This window comes from Pinus tabuliformis, chromosome 9, assembly GCF_031772625.1.
Source record: "Pinus tabuliformis cultivar Carrire ecotype Pingquan chromosome 9, CPIR1, whole genome shotgun sequence".
Taxonomy (NCBI): Eukaryota; Viridiplantae; Streptophyta; class Pinopsida; order Pinales; family Pinaceae; genus Pinus; species Pinus tabuliformis.
The window spans coordinates 1,467,791,730-1,467,812,807 of NC_142307.1; the positions used below are offsets into that span (position 1 = coordinate 1,467,791,730).

The 21,078-nt window shown below is 35.9% G+C and overlaps 3 protein-coding genes, 1 long non-coding RNA gene and 1 pseudogene across 5 annotated transcripts; 3 read left to right on the plus strand and 2 right to left on the minus strand.

Moving 5' to 3' along the window:
* The first annotated feature begins 1,401 nt into the window (after positions 1–1,401).
* On the plus strand, positions 1,402–3,104 carry LOC149154137 (uncharacterized). Its single transcript, XM_089441466.1, has 3 exons — positions 1,402–1,803; positions 1,924–2,076; positions 2,815–3,104. Exons 2-3 carry the CDS (start codon positions 1,926–1,928, stop codon positions 3,063–3,065), a joined length of 402 nt encoding a protein of 133 aa, XP_089297592.1. The 5' UTR covers positions 1,402–1,803; positions 1,924–1,925; the 3' UTR covers positions 3,066–3,104.
* A 1,630-nt stretch (positions 3,105–4,734) lies between these two features.
* LOC149154138 (uncharacterized) lies at positions 4,735–13,692 on the plus strand. The gene is made up of 13 exons (XM_089439681.1): positions 4,735–4,962; positions 5,167–5,231; positions 5,364–5,449; positions 5,701–5,792; positions 5,964–6,125; positions 9,297–9,392; positions 9,498–9,562; positions 9,688–9,757; positions 9,842–10,009; positions 12,610–12,705; positions 12,811–12,875; positions 13,001–13,070; positions 13,155–13,692. Exons 1-13 carry the CDS (start codon positions 4,904–4,906, stop codon positions 13,333–13,335), a joined length of 1,275 nt encoding a protein of 424 aa, XP_089295807.1. The 5' UTR covers positions 4,735–4,903; the 3' UTR covers positions 13,336–13,692.
* A 1,927-nt stretch (positions 13,693–15,619) lies between these two features.
* LOC149154139 (pentatricopeptide repeat-containing protein At2g22070 pseudogene) lies at positions 15,620–16,291 on the minus strand (annotated as a pseudogene).
* A 112-nt stretch (positions 16,292–16,403) lies between these two features.
* LOC149154140 (pentatricopeptide repeat-containing protein At5g04780, mitochondrial-like) lies at positions 16,404–17,796 on the minus strand. The gene is made up of 3 exons (XM_089444058.1): positions 17,325–17,796; positions 16,688–17,088; positions 16,404–16,595 (listed from the first exon to the last, which is right to left on the minus strand). Exons 1-3 carry the CDS (start codon positions 17,794–17,796, stop codon positions 16,404–16,406), a joined length of 1,065 nt encoding a protein of 354 aa, XP_089300184.1.
* A 1,626-nt stretch (positions 17,797–19,422) lies between these two features.
* LOC149154141 (uncharacterized) lies at positions 19,423–20,701 on the plus strand. Of its 2 annotated transcripts, none has more exons than XR_016263275.1 (3): positions 19,423–19,809; positions 19,900–20,101; positions 20,194–20,701. It is a non-coding gene; the product is annotated as an uncharacterized LOC149154141 (long non-coding RNA). The 2 variants fall into 2 exon arrangements; XR_016263276.1 differs by having other exon boundaries at positions 19,927–20,101.
* Positions 20,702–21,078: the final 377 nt, after the last annotated feature.

Here is a 21,078-nt window from a genome sequence, read left to right on the forward strand (position 1 = left end):
ACTTTCCAACTGTATATAGGGTAGCAATTAAATATTATTACTTTGGCACCAATAGTATCCTTTACTCTTTTTTTTACCTGTCTCCATTCCCAACAATATATACGAGATATTTATGATTATTGATCGTATAAATCATCTATGAATTTTATTTTTATTTCGGTATACTAGAAAAATAATATTGTAACTAAAAACAAAACAATCATCACATAGATAACACCAAACTTGTCAAGGTGATTTCATGCAATCCATGCCTATTTTCTCAACATTCTTATATGACACTTATAATTATTTAACAATATGGTAGGGTTGTTGTACTTTATTCATACATATATATGTCTCCACATTTGTTCATGCATATATTTCCACATTGTTCTTTGCTTTCTATCCAATAGGGTTTTTTGAATCCACCTATGAGATAAACACGGAATACGTGCAGGATCATCATTAGAACCATCATACTTGCTGACCATCGATGAATTGGTTTTGTGGCAGAATCTATGAGATTCTCTTCTCGAAAAAAAATGACTGAATATTCTTCGACGAATCAATTTGAGATAAGGTTCAATTTATGAAATTATCCAAGGCACATTAGCATGGCGTACTCTTCCTGTTTCTTCGAACGGGGTTTGGAACTGAACTTATCCTCAGGAGGATAGATGGGGTGATTCAGGTGAGATCGAATACAGATCCAACGTGGTGGAGTATAATTTACTAACTAAATCTTCCAAACAGTTGTTGCTCTCCTAAGTGGCCAACATAAAATTTTTGTAGGTAATAATTTCCATCAAAATTTCAATACTCAAGTTATAGATATTTATTTTTATGATTCATGTCCCTAATTCTGTATTGGTTTAAGCATCATAGTGAATATAGACCGAAGTACCCATATTTCAAGAATTAATTTAGGTAAGCGTGAAAGTTTTGATCATGTAGGAAAAGTTGACATAGTTCTAGCTCTCTTGTCTATGAAACACAAAACAATTTGTTTGTATTTTCCCTTCCATAGTCCACAGTGTTGAAACTTTTGCTCTGATACCATTTGTCACATCCCCTTCTCAAATAACCAATACTAGCACATTAAAAAAATTAACCACACAATACCTTGCAATCCTAAGTGTTAACACGATAACATCATCAGGTCAAGGTTAAAGACTGGTTCCTTTGTTCATTTATCTATATCAAATTAATGTTATTCCAAAGGTTAAATACATAGTCTCGATTCCTTTTCAAAAGGTTAACACTGCTATTTTGTTTTTTGATGCTCCGTTTTAATTATGACTATATATATATATGCCGCTCCCACTTAATTACGCCGTAAGGCGTTCCCCTCTGAAATGAACTCCCCTCATTGTCTATCTGTCACCCTCCAATACCGTCAGATTATATGTTAGACGATGGAGAGAGGTTGAGCCGTTGATTAGCGCGGTCGATTTCTGCGATAGCCGGGGTTCATATCACCGGAAGTCGGACAGACGAAAATGGCTTCATATCACCGGAAGTCGGAGAGACGAAAATCCAGGGCCCAGGCAGCCTTTGGTTGTGCATAAAACCCACCACTCTTTACAATTCGTAAGTCATTTGCGCAACAGAATCTCGCAGGGCCGAATGGAATGAAATCCCAGAACTTCTGCAACTTCTTCACCTTGCGCTCTCTCTTAGCTGATGCGATTAGCTCTTCTTGAAAGGGTTTCTCTTCATATGTATCCACTTTTCTAATTATTGGGTTTTGGGGCCGCTGGTGATAACTTGGGGTTTCTGCGTTTTCTGCAATTGGTCTCCATTCTAATTTGGTCCTGCATTTGGGTAAGCAAACATACAATTCTAATTTGTTTTAGGTTTAGAGAGAAATTATAAACTGGTGGGTTACTTTTATGCAGAAAAGTTTAGAGAGAAATTATAAACTGATGGATTTCTTTTGTGCAGAAATGGTATTTGCCAGAGAATTCGTACTTCGGTATATAGTGGTGATTTCCTGTTTGGTGGCATCTGCCACTGCGGGAGTGCAGTTCTCTTCATTGCCCAGGACTCTGGCAGTCACAGTAACCATCATTTCATCTGCACAATTGGCACCCAATGGTAAGAAATTTTGTTTCCATTCAAATTATTATAGGGCCAGGCTTTTTTCAGTTGTTTCTCATATTTTTTTACACTTCAGTGGGCAATTACTTATTTAACCAAAAGATTAGTCCAGATGAAATGGTTTTTAAAGGCAATCTTAACTGAAAATTTATGCACTTAGTTTAAATTGTTTAATCACTAGTCTCTTTCTCTCTTTTTTTTTTTTTTTTTTTTTTCAGTTTTTGATCAAATTTAACCAAAAATTTATGCATTTTCAAAAATTTTAGTTTAAGTTATTTAACGCAGAATAATACTCTAAACTTTTTTGATGTTCTGAATTTCTTTAAGCATTCAAAAATATTAATAAAAAATGATTATATGACTTGAAATTGTAACGAGATTTCGAAGAAAAAATATTTTAACTATTAAACTGAGCCCTTAATGAAGGGTGGGAATTTTTTTCCCAGTCTGAACTCCCAGCCAAAGTTATTCAAAGAAGGGTTATAGATTAAATATTTTGAAGTCTGAGATCCTCCCAGCCAAAGTTGTTCAAAGAATGGTTAAAGATTAATTATTTTGAAGTCTGATTTCGAAGAACTGCAATTGGTCTCCATTCTAATTTGGTCCTGCATTTGGGTAAGCAAACATACAATTCTAATTTGTTTTAGGTTTAGAGAGAAATTATAAACTGGTGGGTTACTTTTATGCAGAAAAGTTTAGAGAGAAATTATAAACTGATGGATTTCTTTTGTGCAGAAATGGTATTTGCCAGAGAATTCGTACTTCGGTATATAGTGGTGATTTCCTGTTTGGTGGCATCTGCCACTGCGGGAGTGCAGTTCTCTTCATTGCCCAGGACTCTGGCAGGCACAGTAACCATCATTTCATCTGCACAATTGGCACCCAATGGTAAGAAATTTTGTTTCCATTCAAATTATTATAGGGCCAGGCTTTTTTCAGTTGTTTCTCAGATTTTTTTACACTTCAGTGGGCAATTACTTATTTAACCAAAAGATTAGTCCAGATGAAATGGTTTTTAAAGGCAATCTTAACTGAAAATTTATGCACTTAGTTTAAATTGTTTAATCACTAGTCTCTTTCTCTTTTTTTTTTTTTTTCAGTTTTTGATCAAATTTAACCAAAAATTTGTGCATTTTCAAAAATTTTAGTTTAAGTTATTTAACGCAGAATAATACTCTAAACTTTTTTGATGTTCTGAATTTCTTTAAGCATTCAAAAATATTAATAAAAAATGACTATATGACTTGAAATTGTAACGAGATTTCGAAGAAAAAATATTTTAACTATTAAACTGAGCCCTTAATGAAGGGTGGGAATTTTTTTCCCAGTCTGAACTCCCAGCCAAAGTTATTCAAAGAAGGGTTATAGATTAAATATTTTGAAGTCTGAGATCCTCCCAGCCAAAGTTGTTCAAAGAATGGTTAAAGATTAATTATTTTGAAGTCTGATTTCGAAGAACTGCAATTGGTCTCCATTCTAATTTGGTCCTGCATTTGGGTAAGCAAACATACAATTCTAATTTGTTTTAGGTTTAGAGAGAAATTATAAACTGGTGGGTTACTTTTATGCAGAAAAGTTTAGAGAGAAATTATAAACTGATGGATTTCTTTTGTGCAGAACAGAGAATTCGTACTTCGGTATATAGTGGTGATTTCCTGTTGGTGGCATCTGCCACTGCGGGAGTGCAGTTCTCTTCATTGCCCAGGACTCTGGCAGGCACAGTAACCATCATTTCATCTGCACAATTGGCACCCAATGGTAAGAAATTTTGTTTCCATTCAAATTATTATAGGGCCAGGCTTTTTTCAGTTGTTTCTCAGATTTTTTTACACTTCAGTGGGCAATTACTTATTTAACCAAAAGATTAGTCCAGATGAAATGGTTTTTAAAGGCAATCTTAACTGAAAATTTATGAACTTAGTTTAAACTGTTTAATCACTAGTCTCTTTCTCTTTTTTTTTTTTTTTTTTTTTTTTTTTTTTTTTTTTTTTCAGTTTTTGATCAAATTTAACCAAAAATTTATGCATTTTCAAAAATTTTAGTTTAAGTTATTTAACGCAGAATAATACTCTAAACTTTCTTGATGTTCTGAATTTCTTTAAGCATTCAAAAATATTAATAAAAAATGACTATATGACTTGAAATTGTAACGAGATTTCGAAGAAAAAATATTTTAACTATTAAACTGAGCCCTTAATGAAGGGTGGGAATTTTTTTCCCAGTCTGAACTCCCAGCCAAAGTTATTCAAAGAAGGGTTATAGATTAAATATTTTGAAGTCTGAGATCCTCCCAGCCAAAGTTGTTCAAAGAATGGTTAAAGATTAATTATTTTGAAGTCTGAGATCCGTTATTCAAAGAAGAGTACAGATTAAATATTTGAAGTTTGAGATCCTCCCAGTCAAAGTTGTTCAAAGAATGGTTGAAGATTAATTATTTTGAAGTCTGAGATCTTTTGAACCATAGATTCTAAATTAGAATAAATTTATGTTTATAAACCATGGAATTAGAATTTTGAAATAATATAATAAGTTAAATTTAAGACTTTTGTAATCTATAACAATTTTTTTTTTTTCTTGTTGACTAATTTTGAATAATTAAATTGATAATTTTTACGCCGTAAGGCGTTCCCCTCTGAAATGAACTCCCCTTATTGTCTATCTGTCACCCTCAAATACCGTCAGATTATATGTTAGACGATGGAGAGAGGTTGAGCCGTTGATTAGCGCGGTCGATTTCTGCCATAGCCGGGGTTCATATCACCGGAAGTCGGAGAGACGAAAATGGCTTCATATCACCGGAAGTCGGAGAGACGAAAATGGCGATATGAATCTGGGCATTGGGCACCTTATTCGCAAGGGAACCGGAGGGAGATCATCTGTCAGGTTTTCATCTAACCCCACTAGGTTGTAACCATAGAGCGTCTATGATATGGAGACATCAATTCAATATATGTTGATGGTCAAACAGTGAAAACCAGGCATGGAAATGGCAGTTGGATTTCCTTTGTAATAAAAACAATTTCAGTGATCGGGGAGATCTTGAAGTAGATACCCTAACTAATGATCATCTGTGATTCATTGTGTCAGCGGTATCATTGCAACCGTCTTTGGAGCCACGGGCTTCCTCGGTCGATATGTTGTGCAACAACTTGGTATATCGCATCATTTGTTGTAGTGTCAATAATGTCTCTGTTTGTACACAGTTTGTGTTTTTTGTTTTTTTTTGCATTAGACAAATACTTTGGCTTTAGGCACTGTTGTTCACTGTTTTTATCAATGTGCAGCTAAGACGGGTTCTCAAGTTCTGGTTCCCTTTAGAGGTTCGGAGGATTCACCCAGGCATTTGAAACTTATGGGTGATCTAGGACAAGTAAGTGGTATAATTCTTTTGTAATTTGAGTGTTGAACTGTTTTGCATTTTTTCTCTCTTCCTTTCAGGCATGCATCAGAAACATGAAACAATTTTGTAAAAGCTTGTTTTCTCATTAACTTAATCCATTTTGTCTTTATAGGAACACATACGTGGGTTTTTCATACCTTTATTTTTTACATTGATAATATTAATTTATAATGTGTTGAACTTTCACTTTTTGTATGTGACTGGGGCCTTCGCTCTGCAAGGTTAATTCTGCCCTTAATCCCATTAGGACTCCAAAGCAGCAGCAGAAGATGATCAATAATGCCCGTTTTACAACCCCTCCTACCTCTCTCAGGTTTTTAATTTTCTATCATATAAAACTCACTTATTCATGCTTTCTTGTTTTTTCCTTAAGATTCTTCCATGCTGGGCTGCTTGAACAAATTTAATTCATTTTGAGCTGCTTGAATTGAAATGATGTGTGGGCAATGTGGAATTAAGAAGCAATGGGGGGTTTTATCGACAGATCCACTTCCTCGTCATTCATGAACTCGGGTTTGTTGAGATCGGAAGTGGATAAGTTCATTCACAGTATACCAAGAAGCAGCTGTGGCGGTGCGCTCTCCACTGAATGCTCAGTTGCGCTCTCAACCAAAGCTTTCTGTTGGCTGTTTGGTGTTGCGGCCGTGTGAGTATGATTCCATTCATGTTGTGTTGTATTGTAGTTGCATAAATCTTTTTGATCCACATTGGTTGTGAGAGTTGGTCACACAATGGTTGTGAGGATTGGTCGGATACAGTTTAAAGTTTAGTTATAATGAAGTGGTGTTTCTTACTAACCCAATGATATGGATAACAGAGTGGTGTTTTCAATGAAGTGGTGTCTCCTACTAACTTAGTGGTTGATCAATTAAGTGAGTATGATTGCTTTCTCGGTCATCTTTCGTTTTGTGCAGAATTTGTGTAAAACAATGATTAGATAAGCCTTTCTTAGAGCATCCTGGATTGGTTTTACAGCTATACAATCCCCTCTCTAAAGATCAGCTCAAAACTCTGCTAAGGATAAATTTGTTAATGACAATCTCTCTTAGAGCATCTCGGATTGGTTTTCCAGCTATACAGTCCCCCCCTCTAAAGATCAGCTCAAAACTCTGCTAAGGATAACTTTGTTAAGGACAATCTCTCTCAAGTTCAAAACTCTCCTAAGGATAACTTTGTTAAGGACAATCTCTCTCAAGCCGACTGTTGAGACAAGGGGCTCCTTCAGAATGCTAACTAATTTGGGATAGGCAACCTCAATTTACTAGATTTTTCTACTACCGCAATCTGTTGAGATTTTTAGCTTTTGCTTTCTGGCTATTTCCAATTGTCAATATATTCCTCTCAGAAAATGGAATACCTCAAAGGCTCTCTTGGAATACCTCAAAGGCTCTCTTGGGAGCCTTGTCTTCTTGGACAATCATGTCAATTTGGACTGCATGAGAGATTGGTTGAGAAAATTAGATCTGCTCTTTCTGGATATGTTTGAACCTCCTCTGTCCTTTGCAAGGGTAGCTGGTTGGCTGACTTGTTGAAAGCACTATTTTTGTCCATGGAGACAAAAACTGTATGAATAATATTTTAAAGAACACAAGGTTTTTTTCACTCAGCATACTTAAGTGCATTAATCGTGACACAACCAACAATCTTACTATAGTCAATGGCATCATTATGAGCTCAACATAGCCATGGCAAGTTAAACATGAGTTTGATAATGAACCCTTGAACAACAATGAGCACAAACTCGCTACAACAAAAGTCTAAAGATCAATTTAGAATGGGGCTCAGGTTTTGGTTCAAAATATTCGATTTTATGCCACGGCTTCAATAATGCCACAGAATTTAGAATTAACTCAAGATTTGCTTCAGATCTTCTAGGGCTTACAAACCCGAAGCCCAAAATTTCATCAGACTTGACATGTGCAAATTTATCCTGCTGTAGTCAATATTGGATGCCATCATATCATTTCAAACCTCTCATTGATCACGTGGAATTTGTTGCATAGATAGTGAACAAGAGTTTGATTGTGTCAATTGTAGGTCTTTTCTCCAAGTATCATAAGAGATCCTCAGACTTCCCTCGGAGGCAGGCCTAAACAAGCCCTCTGTAATCTACACATTTAGATCCTCAGATGAACCATTAGCTTATGAAAAATTCCTTCAGTACATAGATTACAACATGCAGCAAGTAGAAGATATAATCCACAAATGTTATCTGCGTGTCCTCTGATATAATCCTTGAAGCTAAAGGCAATCAATGGTGAAACAATTTTCATCAACAGGGATGCAAAAGATTTCAAATCCTCTTAGACAATTTAACTTGTATCACCACATTCCTGTTAGCACTCCTGCTATAAATGATTCTTCCATATACCCTTCCTGTTTTAACAAAACTGGCAGTAGCAGGCTTTAGTGAAAAAGATTCTTGGATAGAGCAATACACATCACAGTATAAAACCTCTTCCTGGTCATCAAGGCAACAATTGCCATCTTAGCTCAGGAAACCTTTCACTCAGCATACTTAAATACATTAATCATGACACAACCAACAATCTTACTATAGTCAATGGCATCATTATGAGCTCAACATAGCCATGGCAAGTTAAACATAAGTTTATTAATGAACCCTTGAACAACAACAAGCACAAACTCGCTACAACACAAGTCTAAAGATCAATTTAGAATGGGGCTCAGGTTTTGTTTCAAAATATTCGCTTTTATGCCACGGCTTCAATAATGCCACAAAATTTAGAATTAACTCAGGATTTGCTTCAGGTCTTCTAGGGCTTACAAACCCGAAGCCCAAAATTTCATCAGACTTGACATGTGCAAATTTATCCTGCTGTAGTCAATATTGGATGCCATCATATCATTTCAAACCTCTCATTGATCACCTGGAATTTGTTGCATAGATAGTGAACAAGAGTTTGACTTTGTGTCAATTGTAGGTCTTTTCTCCACGTATCATAAGAGATCCTCAAACCTCCCTCAGAGGCAGGCCTAAACAAGCCCTCTGTAATCTACACATTTAGATCCTCAGATGAACCATTAGCTTATGAAAAATTCCTGCAGTACATAGATTACAACATGCAGCAAGTAGAAGATATAATCCACAAATGTTATCTGCGTGTCCTCTGATATAATCCTTGAAGCTAAAGGCAATCAATGGTGAAACAATTTTCATCAACAGAGATGCAAAAGATTTCAAATCCTCTTAGACAATTTAACTTGTAGTTGTTATATATATGATGGCAAGCTATCTTATTATAGTGGAATACATGATATGATTGATATGATCAAAGTCAAACAGTTGACTTTGCTCATGTCCATCAAAAATCAGTTGATAGTTTTCATTTAAAAATATTTCTGCATTGTTCACTCTTTGCATGCCTTTATTTGGAAATAGTCAACTATGCACATCATATAAACATTCAGTCCATTACCTTGAGATTAACAAAATCCATTACAAGAAACACTTAACTATAACAAGCTATACATTTTTATTTGCTAGGACACCCACATTAGCTTACTTTATTCCTCAAAAACAGGTGGGTTTCTTGTTGTCATTAAATGGGACAAGAAAAAACATTCTTAACAATTGTAGGGTGTACAGAAATTCCAACATATCCTAGAATGTATTCATGGATTCGAATCCAAATAGCATTAGGAAAATATTACAATGTGCCCACATATCCAAGAATGTATCCAAAGGTCAGTACTCTAAAAAAGGCATTAGGCTTTTTTGAGTCATAATTCAACTTTCATTTTTGGGACTCAAGTAGTTGTTGAGGCAAAAAATTATTCAATTATGGTGTTGCAGGGTTTTGATGTTATCAAAGCACACATCCATCGACAAATCTTTCCTTGCTCCACTGTTGGCCCTAGAGGCACCTGGAGATGTCATTTCTTGGATCAGGTGACCAGGTTCTTCCCAGTTGCAAAATTGGACAAATTTCAGTGAAGTGAACTGAGAGTTTAAACTTCGCCCCACATTTGGACTTGTTTTTCTACATTATTACAGAGGTGATTATGGTTTGTGGACTGCCTTTTTGGTCTTCCTTGTTAGACTATTTTACTACATTCATGGTGAGTCACAAGAACTCAAATGCCATCCTATTTTACTTACTTGCTCATTCTTTCCTGCACAGTATATTGAGTTGAATAGCATGACATAACTGTAGTGTTTGACAAACTCAATTTGTTGGTAACAGGGGAATTGGAACTGCCATTTTTATTTGTGTTACTAGTGAATATTGCTCCTTATCAAGCCATGAACCTGAGGCAAGTTGTTGTTTTCCTTAACAAATGATTAAATTGGTGTTTGGAAATGTGGATGGTAGTTTATGGGATGTTGTTGGTTTGCAGAGGAACCCAAGCTGGAATGGTCTTTTCCATAGCGGCTTCTGCATACTTGATCTATCAACACGTTACCAGGACAGGGGGTATTAAAAAGGCTTTTTATCAGGGAGTTGTTGTACCCACCATTGCTGTTGCGTGCCTTATCTGTGTGCCGTTCATATTCCTCATTAAAGGGTATATATTTTAATTTAACCAGGTGTCAGGCCTAAAAAGTGCCATATTTGTAAAGCCATCTGGACTCCCTACTTAAAATTTTCAAATTATTATTGTGGAAACTAGTACATGTAAGGTGGTGTGTAATAAAGATCGAGTATATAAATAAGTCCAACAAGCTGCATGATTGACTCCTTGGGAGCCTTGTCTTCTTGGCAAATCATGTCAATTTGGATTGCACGAGAGATTGGTTGAGAAAATTAGATCTACTCTTTATGGATATGTTTCAACCTCCTCTGTCCTTTGCAAGGGTAGCTGGTTGGCTGACTTGTTGAAAGCACTATTTTTGTCCATGGAGACAAAAACTGTATGAATAATATTTTAAAGAACACAAGGTTTTTTTCACTCAGCGTACTTAAGTACATTAATCATGACACAACCAACAGTCTCACTATAGTCAATGGCATCATTATGAGCTCAACATAGCCATGGCAAGTTAAACATGAGTTTATTAATGAACCCTTGAACAGCAACGAGCACAACTCGCTACAACAAAAGTCTAAAGATCAATTTAGAATGGGGCTCAGGTTTTGTTTCAAAATATTCGATTTTATGCCACGGCTTCAATAATGCCACAGAATTTAGAATTAACTCAGGATTTGCTACAAGTCTTCTAGGGCTTACAAACCCGAAGCCCAAAATTTCATTAGACTCGACATGTGCAAATTTATCCTATTGTAGTCAATATTGGATGCCATCATATCATTTCAAACCTCTCATTGATCACGTGGAATTTGTTGCATATATAGTGAACAAGAGTTTGACTTTGTGTCAATTGTAGGCCTTTTCTCCAAGTATCATAAGAGATCCTCAGACTTCCCTCAGAGGCAGGCCTAAACAAGCCCTCTGTAATCTACACATTTAGATCCTCAGATGAACCATTAGCTTATGAAAAATTCCTTCAGTACATAGATTACAACATGCAGCAAGTAGAAGATATAATCCACAAATGTTATCTGCGTGTCCTCTGATATAATCCTTGAAGCTAAAGGAAATCAATGGTGAAACAATTTTCATCAACAGGGATGCAAAAGATTTCAAATACTCTTAGAAAATTTAACTTGTATCACCACTCCCCTGTTAGCACTCCTGCTATAAATGATTCTTCCATATACCCTTCCTGTTTCAACAAAACTGGCAGTAGCAGGCTTTAGTAAAAAAGATTCTTGGATAGAGCAATACACATCGCAGTATAAAACCTCTTCCTGGTCATCATGGCAACAATTGCCATCTTAGCTCAGGCAGCCTTTCACTCAGCATACTTAAATACATTAATCATGACACAACCAACAATCGTACTATAGTCAGTGGCATCATTATGAGCTCAACATAGCCATGGAAAGTTAAACATCAGTTTATTAATGAACCCTTGAACAACAACAAGCACAAACTCGCTACAACAAAAGTCTAAAGATCAATTTAGAATGGGGCTCAGGTTTTGTTTCAAAGTATCCGATTTTATGCCACGGCTTCAATAATGCCACAGAATTTAGAATTAAATCAAGATTTGCTTCAGATCTTCTAGGGCTTACAAACCCGAAGCCCAAAATTTCATCAGACTTGACATATGCAAATTTATCCTGCTGTAGTCAATATTGGATGCCATCATATCATTTCAAACCTCTCATTGATCACATGGAATTTGTTGCATAGATAGTGAACAAGCGTTTGACTTTGTGTCAATTGTAGGTCTTTTCTCCAAGTATCATAAGAGATCCTCACACTTCCCTCAGAGGCAGGCCTAAACAAGCCCTCTGTAATCTACACATTTAGATCCTCAGATGAACCATTAGCTTATGAAAAATTCCTTCAGTACATAGATTACAACATGCAGCAAGTAGAAGATATAATCCACAAATGTTATCGGCGTGTCCTCTGATATAATCCTTGAACCTAAAGGCAATCAATGGTGAAACAATTTTCATCAACAGGGATGCAAAAGATTTCAAATCCTCTTAGACAATTTAACTTGTAGTTGTCATATATGTGATGGAAAGCTATCTTATTATAGTGGAATACCCGATATGATTGATATGATCAAAGTCAAACAGTTGACTTTGCTCATGTCCATCAAAAATCAGTTGATAGTTTTCATTTAAAAATATTTCTGCATTGTTCACTCTTTGCATACCTTTATTTGGAAATAGTCAACTATGCACATCATATAAACATTCAGCCCATTACCTTGAGATTAACAAAATCCATTACAAGAAACACTTAACTATAACAAGCTATACATTTTTATTTGCTAGGACACCCACATTAGCTTACTTAATTCCTCAAAAACAGGTGGGTTCCTTGTTGTCATTAAATGGGACAAGAAAAAACATTCTTAACAGTTGTAGGGTGTACAGAAATTCCAACATATCCTAGAATGTATTCATGGATTCAAATCCAAATAGCAGTAGGAAAATATTACAATGTGCCCACATATCCAAGAATGTATCCAAAGGTCAGTACTCTAAAAAAGGCATTAGGCTTTTTTGAGTCATAATTCAACTTTTATTTTTGGGACTCAAGTAGTTGTTGAGGCAAAAAATGATTCAATTATGGTGTTGCAGGGTTTTGATGTTATCAAAGCACACAACCATCGACAAATCTTTCCTTGCTCCACTGTTGGCCCTAGAGGCACCTGGAGATGTCATTTCTTGGATCAGGTGACCAGGTATTTCCCAGTTGCAAAATTAGACAAATTCCATTGAAGTGAACTGAGAGTTTAAACTTCGCCCCACATTTGGATTTGTTTGTCTACATTATTACAGAGGTGATTATGGTTTGTGGACTGCCTTTTTGGTCTTCCTTGTTAGACTATTTTACTACATTCTTGGTGAGTCACAAGAACTCAAATGCCATCCTATTTTACTTACTTGGTCGTTCTTTCCTGCACAGTATATTGAGTTGAATTGCATGACATAACTGTAGTGTTTGACAAACTTAATTTGTTGGGAACAGGGGAATTGGAACTACCATTTTTATTTGTGTTACTGGTGATTATTGCTCCTTATCAAGCCATGAACCTGAGGCAAGTTGTTGTTTTCCTTAACAAATGATTGGATTGGTGTTTGGAAATGTGGATGGTAGTTTATGGGATGTTGTTGGTTTGCAGAGGAACTCAAGCTGGAATGGTCATTTCCATAGCGGCTTCTGCATACTTGATCTATCAACATGTCACCAGGACAGGTGTTATTAAAAAGGCTTTTGATCAGGGAGTTGTTGTCCCCACCATTGCTGCTGCGTGCCTTATCTGCGTGCCGTTCATATTCCTCGTTAAAGGGTATATATTTTAATTTAACCAGGTGTCAGGCCTAAACAGTGCCATATTTGTAAAGCCATCTGGACTCCCTACTTAAAATTTTCAAATTATTATTGTGGAAAATAGTACATGTAAGGTGTTGTGTAATAAAGATCTAGTATATAAATAAGTCCAACAAGCTGCATGATTGATTCCTTGGGAGCCTTGTATTCTTGGAAAATCATGTCAATTTGGATTGCATGAGAGATTGGTTGAGAAAATTAGATCTGCTCTTTCTAGATATGTTTGAACCTCCTCTGTCCTTTGCAAGGGTAGCTGGTTGGCTGACCTCCTCTGTCCTTTGCAAGGGTAGCTGGTTGGCTGACTTGTTGAAAGCACTATTTTTGTCCATGGAGACAAAAACTGTATGAATAATATTTTGAAGAACACAAGGTATTTTCAGTGATCAAACCATGCCTTTTATTCAAAGTTGCAGATACCATACATGCATTGATATTCCTTTGCTTTTAAAAAATAAAGGATCCTCTATATTATGAGAGTATACTGAGTTGGAGGGTTTTAAAATTCAGGTTAAATAACTTATTTCTTTGCCTTTTATGCATGCGAGGCATGATCACACAAAGTTATCCATTATTCACAGTTCTGAAATATTGTGGAGCTCCTGTGCACAGTATTTATTTTCAATTTTTTGATATTTTCTATCTGTTTTCTATCAATTTTTTTATGTCGCTTAATCTGGCATCCTTACTATTTTGATGCCAAATTTGTTACTGGATACAGAATCTACTTTCAGTCTACTAATTTTGATATTTTCAATCCGTTATTCGATCCGATTACAACACATTCTATTTTCAATCCATTATATGATATTGTTGCTCCAGTGCACCTTCTGTCTTCTTAAAACAAGATAATACCACGGATTATATAACTCGCAATAAGTCGAGATATGCAGGCTGTTTAAGGCAATATCCCATTTTTTTTCCGAGCCTTCTGTCTTCTTAGAACAAGATAATACCACGGATTATATAACTCACAATTGTCAAGATATGCAGGCTGTTTTAGGCAATATCCCATTTTTGTTTCTAAGCCTCTGTGACTTCAATTCTAAATGAGTTTCCATATAGAACAAGTAATTTTTTCTTTCTTTATTGAGAAAGAACATATGTTAAGTTTCTATATAATATTATGGTGAAGTTAAATATTGAATTAGTATAAAGATAATTTGTTTATGATATAAGGATCTATTTTCTTATAGTAATTGGATTATTATTAGTTTTTACTGAGGTAAGACTTTGCAATATAAAAAGTGACTTTACAATATAAAAAGCTTATTGACTTATTGAACAATGTAATTATGCAATGTTTAATTTTGAAAAACAAATAATTATTATTAGTTTTTACTGAGATAAGATTAGAGTATTTTTTTTTGTTTATTGATTTATTGACCAATGTAATTTATAATGTTTAACTTTGAAAAACAAATATTTATATTTCAATATTATTAAAAATAATAATAATTTTTAAACATTTAATTGGACCATAATTTAAAGGTCTCATTCTTCTAGGGTACTTGATATTTTACTAGCTTAAAATTATAATTAAATTAAATCAAAACTTGATTCTGAAATAATATAAAATTAGTATAAACCTGACTTACAATGATGGGGGCTTACATAAACAATGTCGCGCTATTCCAAAGTTGGGATTTATCAATGTTTGACATTAATCAACATGCCATTTGTTCCCTTCCATTTAAAAGTTCAACTTGGTTTCCTGATCAAGAAATATCGATTGCATCCCTCCTTCTTAGCAACTCAATAATGATAAATGACTGAATTAACACTTCAACATATAAAAAGCAGAATTGTGAAAAAACATATGTTTTGTAATGTTGCTTCTCACCCATGCTTTTGTTCTCTTTAGAAAGTGATGTTCCTAACATTTATCCAAAGGGAAATTTTGACAATTTGCCAAACTGGTGCAGCTATAAAGACAACCAAAAATGTTAGAAATGAGTACTATAAAAGAAAGTGTCTTATGTGTCATGCAACAAGATCAGAACCGTCTTGTCAATAATCAAGCTTAACATACTAAATTTTTAACGCATCCATTCATGCTATCAAAGCAATGCAGAATCTTGTATGAAACTTACCAGAGGTGAGCTTGCTCCACATGAAGAATCTACGAGACAATTGACATATTCTCAGCATGTTTCTCCTTATTTCCACGTGTCACAAGAAGCAACTTCTAGACCAATAGAGGATAGTATAGAGAAGCATTCAACCCACTCCCAAATAGTGCTCAAACTTCATCTTGTATTACCAATAATCCTGACAAGAGCACGTTCCATTCCTAAAATGGTGAAAACGTATAGCGTCCCTTGCTACAATTTCACGTCCAACAATCTTAGAAATAAACTTGACAGCATTATGACAGTCACCACATACACGAAGGTTCTTTATTATTCGAATAGGGGCCCCCGGAGGTGTGCTCATAAGCCCAAATGCAATGGCTAGCTTCTCACTGTGATGGAGGACAAAGTTTTTGTTCGGTACATAACCCGCCTCGTCCATTGGCCCGGCCAATGTATTCAACATTGCATGAACTTCCTCTATTTGTGGGTGTGATCTATCTGCTGACATGAATGCATGTACTCTATTCTTGACCTCAATCCCGCTGAACCCTGGCTTCTTTTTAGCGTCTCTGTCTTTCATCATTTTTCTAACCTTGGCTGCATCATCCCACCTGCCAGCTGCAGAATAGATATTTGAAAGCAGCACATATTCCGAAGTATTTTTCGGCTCCAAATCGAAAAGAAATTGTGCGACACGCTTTCCTATTTCCATATTGCCGTGAACTCTGCAAGCACTGAGTAGTACCACCCAGATACTGACATAAGGTTCAAATGGCATCTTATTGATGAAATCTTCTGCCTCGTCTAGACGACCAGCACGACTAAGAAGGTCAATCATGCAAGCATGATGATCCATTCTTGGTGTGATGTTATGTTCATGCCTCATGGAATGAAAGTAATAATGTCCTCAATCTACTAGACCTATATGGCTGCAAGTAGAGAAACCAAGGAAGGTTATGGCATCTGGACTAATGCCTGTCAGTAGCATTTTGCTCAAAAAGTTTCAAGGTTTCCACCCCATCCCCATGCTGAGCATGACCAACAATCATTTCATTCCATGAGACAACATCACACTCAATCATCTTCTCAAAAACTTTCCGTGCATCTTTTATGCCTCCACATTTGGCATACATAGTAACTAGGGCGTTGACCATAGACATCTAGACATGGGTGACTCAAACCCCATACAAAGAATGTGGGCATGGATGTGTCTTCCATGCTCAAGCACTGCTAGGTTGGTACACGCACTAACAATGCTAGCAAAAGTTGCCTCATTTGGCTTCAAACCAGTGTGTTGCATTTGACAAAAGAGTTTTAGAGCCTCTTCACTATACCCATGCTGCACATACCCTGCAATCATTGCATTGCAAGAGATCACATCTTGTTCAGGAATTTTGTCTAACACTTGACGGGCATATTGCAGGCTGCCAGATTTAGCATACATGTCTACAAGAGCACTTCCAACAAACATATTTGAGTCAAAACCAGTCTGGATAATGTGGCCGTGAAGTTGTTTACCTTCTTCAAAAGTAGGTAAGCTGCAACTTACACTGAGAATGCTTGCATAAGTGAATTGATTCAGTTTCACACCTATCTGTTTCATTTGGAAACTAACCTTTAAGGCCTCTTGATAATGGTCATTATGTGCATATCCTGCAATAATTGCATTCCATGAGATTAAGTCTCCTGCATTTTATCAAACACACATAGTGCATCTTCTATGGTTTGAGTTTTGGCATACGTTGTAACAATAGCATTGCACACGGAAACTAGGGACTAGAATCCACTTTTGATAATGTATGCATGGACCTGTCTGCCAAACCTCAAATCAATGAGAATAACACACGCATTGACGACACTGACAAATGTCAACTCATTTGGCTTCATACCGGTATGGTGAATTTCATTAAAAAACCTTGTGGCCTCGTCCGCTTGCCCATTTTGGGCATATCCTGCAACCATGGTAGTCCAAGAAACATTGTTTCGAACCGGCATTAAATAAAACATTTGGCGTGCACCATCTACTCTCCCACATTTGGCATACATATCAACAAGACCAGTCCCAACAAATACATTTGACTCAAATCCGAGCTTAACAACCTGTCCATGAATTTTCCTCCCATATCCCAAATCCACCATGCTTGCACATGCACTTACAACACTGGCTAAGGTGAACTCATCAGGTTTTGTGCCCATCCATTGCAGCTGGCCATATAAATCCATGGCTTCAACCTGATCACCACATCGGGCATATGCCGCAATCATTGCATTCCAGGAAACTATGCTACGTTCATGCATTTTGTCAAACAGACATCGTGCATTTTCCACATACCCACATTTTGCATAGCCTGTAAGAACCATAGTCCATGAACAAACATCTCATTCAGGGATTGTGTCAAACACTTGGCATGCATCCTTATTTGGGGACAAGAACACAGGTCCTTGAGCTGCGGCCATGGTTTTAATACCAATCCACTTTTGACTTCTTCCTTGCTTGGTAGCAATTTACAGAAAACTCTGTACCCCAACAACTAGTAAGCTCGAAACTTGTTCATATCAGACACTAATATATCCAGGGTTTTCAAATGGGCATCTCTAAAATTTTGGAAAAGAAATTTAAGCATTTGGCAAGTTTTGACCTACTACTCATAAACATCAATCCAAAAAAGGAGTATGTGTTGTAGTATTTGTAAATGAGTAAACATTCAAATTTAGTTTTATATGAAAAAAGATTTAGTATGCATAATGAAACATTAAACTAAAATAATAATAATAAAACAGTTTAATTGACATCTCATATGAACTTAGTAGTGAAAAATGTCATTTTAATAGAGTTCTGGCAAGTTAAGGAATTTGTGCATCCCTATATCTACGAAAATGTCACCGAGAGTTGAATTGGGATATTAAAAACACATTCGAGGTTTTATCCAAAAGAAAGTTCATGACATCTCATATGAAGTTAGTAGTGAAAAATGTCATTTTAATAGAGTTCTGGCAAGTTAAGGAATTTGTGCATCCCTATATTTACGAAAATTTCACATTTGAGGTTTTATCCAAAAGAAAGTTCATAACATCTCATATGAAGTTAGTAGTGAAAAATGTCATTTAATAGAGTTCTGGCAAGTTAAGGAATTTGTGCATCCATATATTTACGAAAATTTCACCAGAGAGTTTGATTTCAGCAAGGAGTTTGATGGCTTTCACTTGTATTTTTCGAAACACCTAGTTGACAAAACCATGTAGTAGGAAAAGGACATTTAGGAGTTTGATGGCTTTCACTTGTATTTTTCGAAACACCTAGTTGACAAAACCATGTAGTAGGAAAAGGACATTTAATTTTTACTTTCATGATGGTTTGTGACAACTAGCAACCTTGTGTGCCCTCTTTAAAAGTGAAAATTCGTTCTTAAATATGTAACATATGGAAAAACAAAATCTCCAAATACAAAAAGAAACTTAAAATAATGTACAAAAATATGTTCACATAAACAACAACTGTTACATGAATAATGGATAACCTCTATATAACATTAACTATAACTCATTATCATCCACCCTTGCTTTCAAGAATGTCCATTCACATGTTTCTATTCTTCCACACACTACTATTACTTATCCATATTCAAAACACACATAACTAATAGTTTCAAGTGTAACTCAATATCATCCACCTTTGCGTTCAACAATGTCCATTCACATGTCACTATTTTTCTACACACTATTATTTATAAAATATTTATATTCAGCGTACACATAACTAACAATCTCAATTGCAACTCTTTATCATCCACTCTTGCTTTCAACAATGCCCATTCACATGTTCCTATTTTTCCACACTTAACTAACAATCTCAATTGCAACTCTTTATCATCCACTCTTGCTTTCAACAATGCCCATTCACATGTTCCTATTTTTCCACACTTTATGCCTTACGGCGTTTCCTTTGCAACATCAGGTGCAAATGCTAGTTATAGTTGTTCTATTGCAGGGAGTAACTTGACCATGGCTCTTGCTTCTTGAGTTAATTGGGAAGTTTTTAGAATGAAAGGGATTACCTTTCCACCTTACATTTGGTGTTCAACTCTTGGGATTATGAATGGATCTACGGTCTGTCTCCCAGGTTATTGATCGACGGAGTGGATTAGTCGTTGGAGTTTCTTGGTAACTGCGTCACTTTCGCGCACCCCCACCCAGAGCTCATTCGACACTGAAACTGTGCGATTTCTTCTCTGCAATTGGTAGGGTTTTAAGGTTTTCTCTCCAGGGGTTTCCTTAATTTATTGTATGAGAGTCTCCTGTAACACGGTTTGCATCAACTGCAACAAAATTATAATGTGACAACCACCATACGACTCCAATAATCATGATTTTCAGGTAAACTGTCTCGTTCATGATACATTTTACAATTTTCCCATTGTTTAAAGAACCATGTTCTTTTGACCCTTCGCGTTTGTTCCATAACAGAGTCTCCATTTTCCATCGTGACATCAGTTAGGGAAAGGTTGCGTAAGGATTTTTCGAGCACCTACCATCCACGGGTAACCCTATTTGTCAACCTGACTGATATACACACCTATTAATGTTCCTTTGAGGGTTAATCTACAGTTTTCTACATTCTGTACGTTTTTATAGAAAACGCATGAAGGGTTTTGCTTCAATTTCTCAGGTAAATTGCATGTTCCCCTCAAACCCTAAGCTTTTATTTTTATTTTTCAACAATATTTTATTACCCTGACTTACCCTTGTTTCCATTTGTAGGTATGGGCTGATTCATTCAAGATTTCCACTTATTCTCTAGACTTTGCAGTCACATTAAAGTTTATGCGTGTTCTACAAAGGTACAGGTATGATTCTCTCTTGCCACTGCCAATGTTTCTTTCCCTGGAGTCATACAACAGTTAATTCTACTTCTGATTTCGAGAGGCCGCTTCTTGGAGCCGAGAGCTTCTCTGGAAGTCCTTATTACTTTACTTAGGTGGCACATGGTTTGTAACCTTGTCAATAACTATTGTCTTGAGGGATTGAGGGTTTTATTCAAGATTTGGCCACCGACCATTAATGTTTAAACTGTATATAAATTCAGGGAATGACTTCATATGATTTATTTTATTGTCCGATGTAAAAATGGGTTGAAACACTTGTTTGGTTCGCTTTCTGTTTGGAATAGTTTTGCTGTAAGGAAAAAGGGTTTTGTATATTTATTCAAGATCTTGTGGTTTCCAGACTTGTAGTTATATAATTAAACTCACATAACAGTTCTGTTTCAGTGGCATAGTTTTAATCGTGATTTTTATATAAAGAAATAGATGTTCTATTTGCATGTATGGAATGTTACTAACCTAATTTCTTTGTTTATTCTTCCTCTCTTAAAGTTTACATTTCCGTACTATTAATATGTTATATTTATTTGTTTGTAATACTTAGTTTGTATGATCAATGGACTCACTCAGAGGATGGAGGGACTCTCTCTAGGTTGCCATAACAGCTCAACCAAGAGGCTAACCCTGCATACCTATAGTAATTTTTGGCTGCTCAATTTCATCGGTTAATCTATAAATATTGCCATAACAGCTCAACCAAGAGGCTAACCTTGCATACCTATCCAGTGAAAAATAATAATATTACCACCATTCCTATAATTTT

Bases quoted from the DNA above. Each gene is read 5' to 3' on its own strand.
- LOC149154137 (XM_089441466.1), top strand. From the start codon at position 1,926: ATGGTATTTGCCAGAGAATTCGTACTTCGGTATATAGTGGTGATTTCC. The intron at 2,077-2,814 runs GTAAGAAATTTT...TCTTTTGTGCAG, and splicing joins TGCACAATTGGCACCCAATG to AAATGGTATTTGCCAGAGAA.
- LOC149154140 (XM_089444058.1), bottom strand. From the start codon at position 17,796: ATGGTTCTTACAGGCTATGCAAAATGTGGGTATGTGGAAAATGCACGA. The intron at 17,089-17,324 runs GTATGAAGCCAA...CAATTATTGCAG, and splicing joins TAATGAAATTCACCATACCG to GATATGCACATAATGACCAT. The intron at 16,596-16,687 runs GTTAGTGCGTGT...ACCCATGTCTAG, and splicing joins AGGCAACTTTTGCTAGCATT to ATGTCTATGGTCAACGCCCT.
- LOC149154138 (XM_089439681.1), top strand. From the start codon at position 4,904: ATGAATCTGGGCATTGGGCACCTTATTCGCAAGGGAACCGGAGGGAGA. The intron at 5,793-5,963 runs GTTTTTAATTTT...TTTTATCGACAG, and splicing joins ACCCCTCCTACCTCTCTCAG to ATCCACTTCCTCGTCATTCA. The intron at 12,706-12,810 runs GTGACCAGGTAT...ACATTATTACAG, and splicing joins GATGTCATTTCTTGGATCAG to AGGTGATTATGGTTTGTGGA.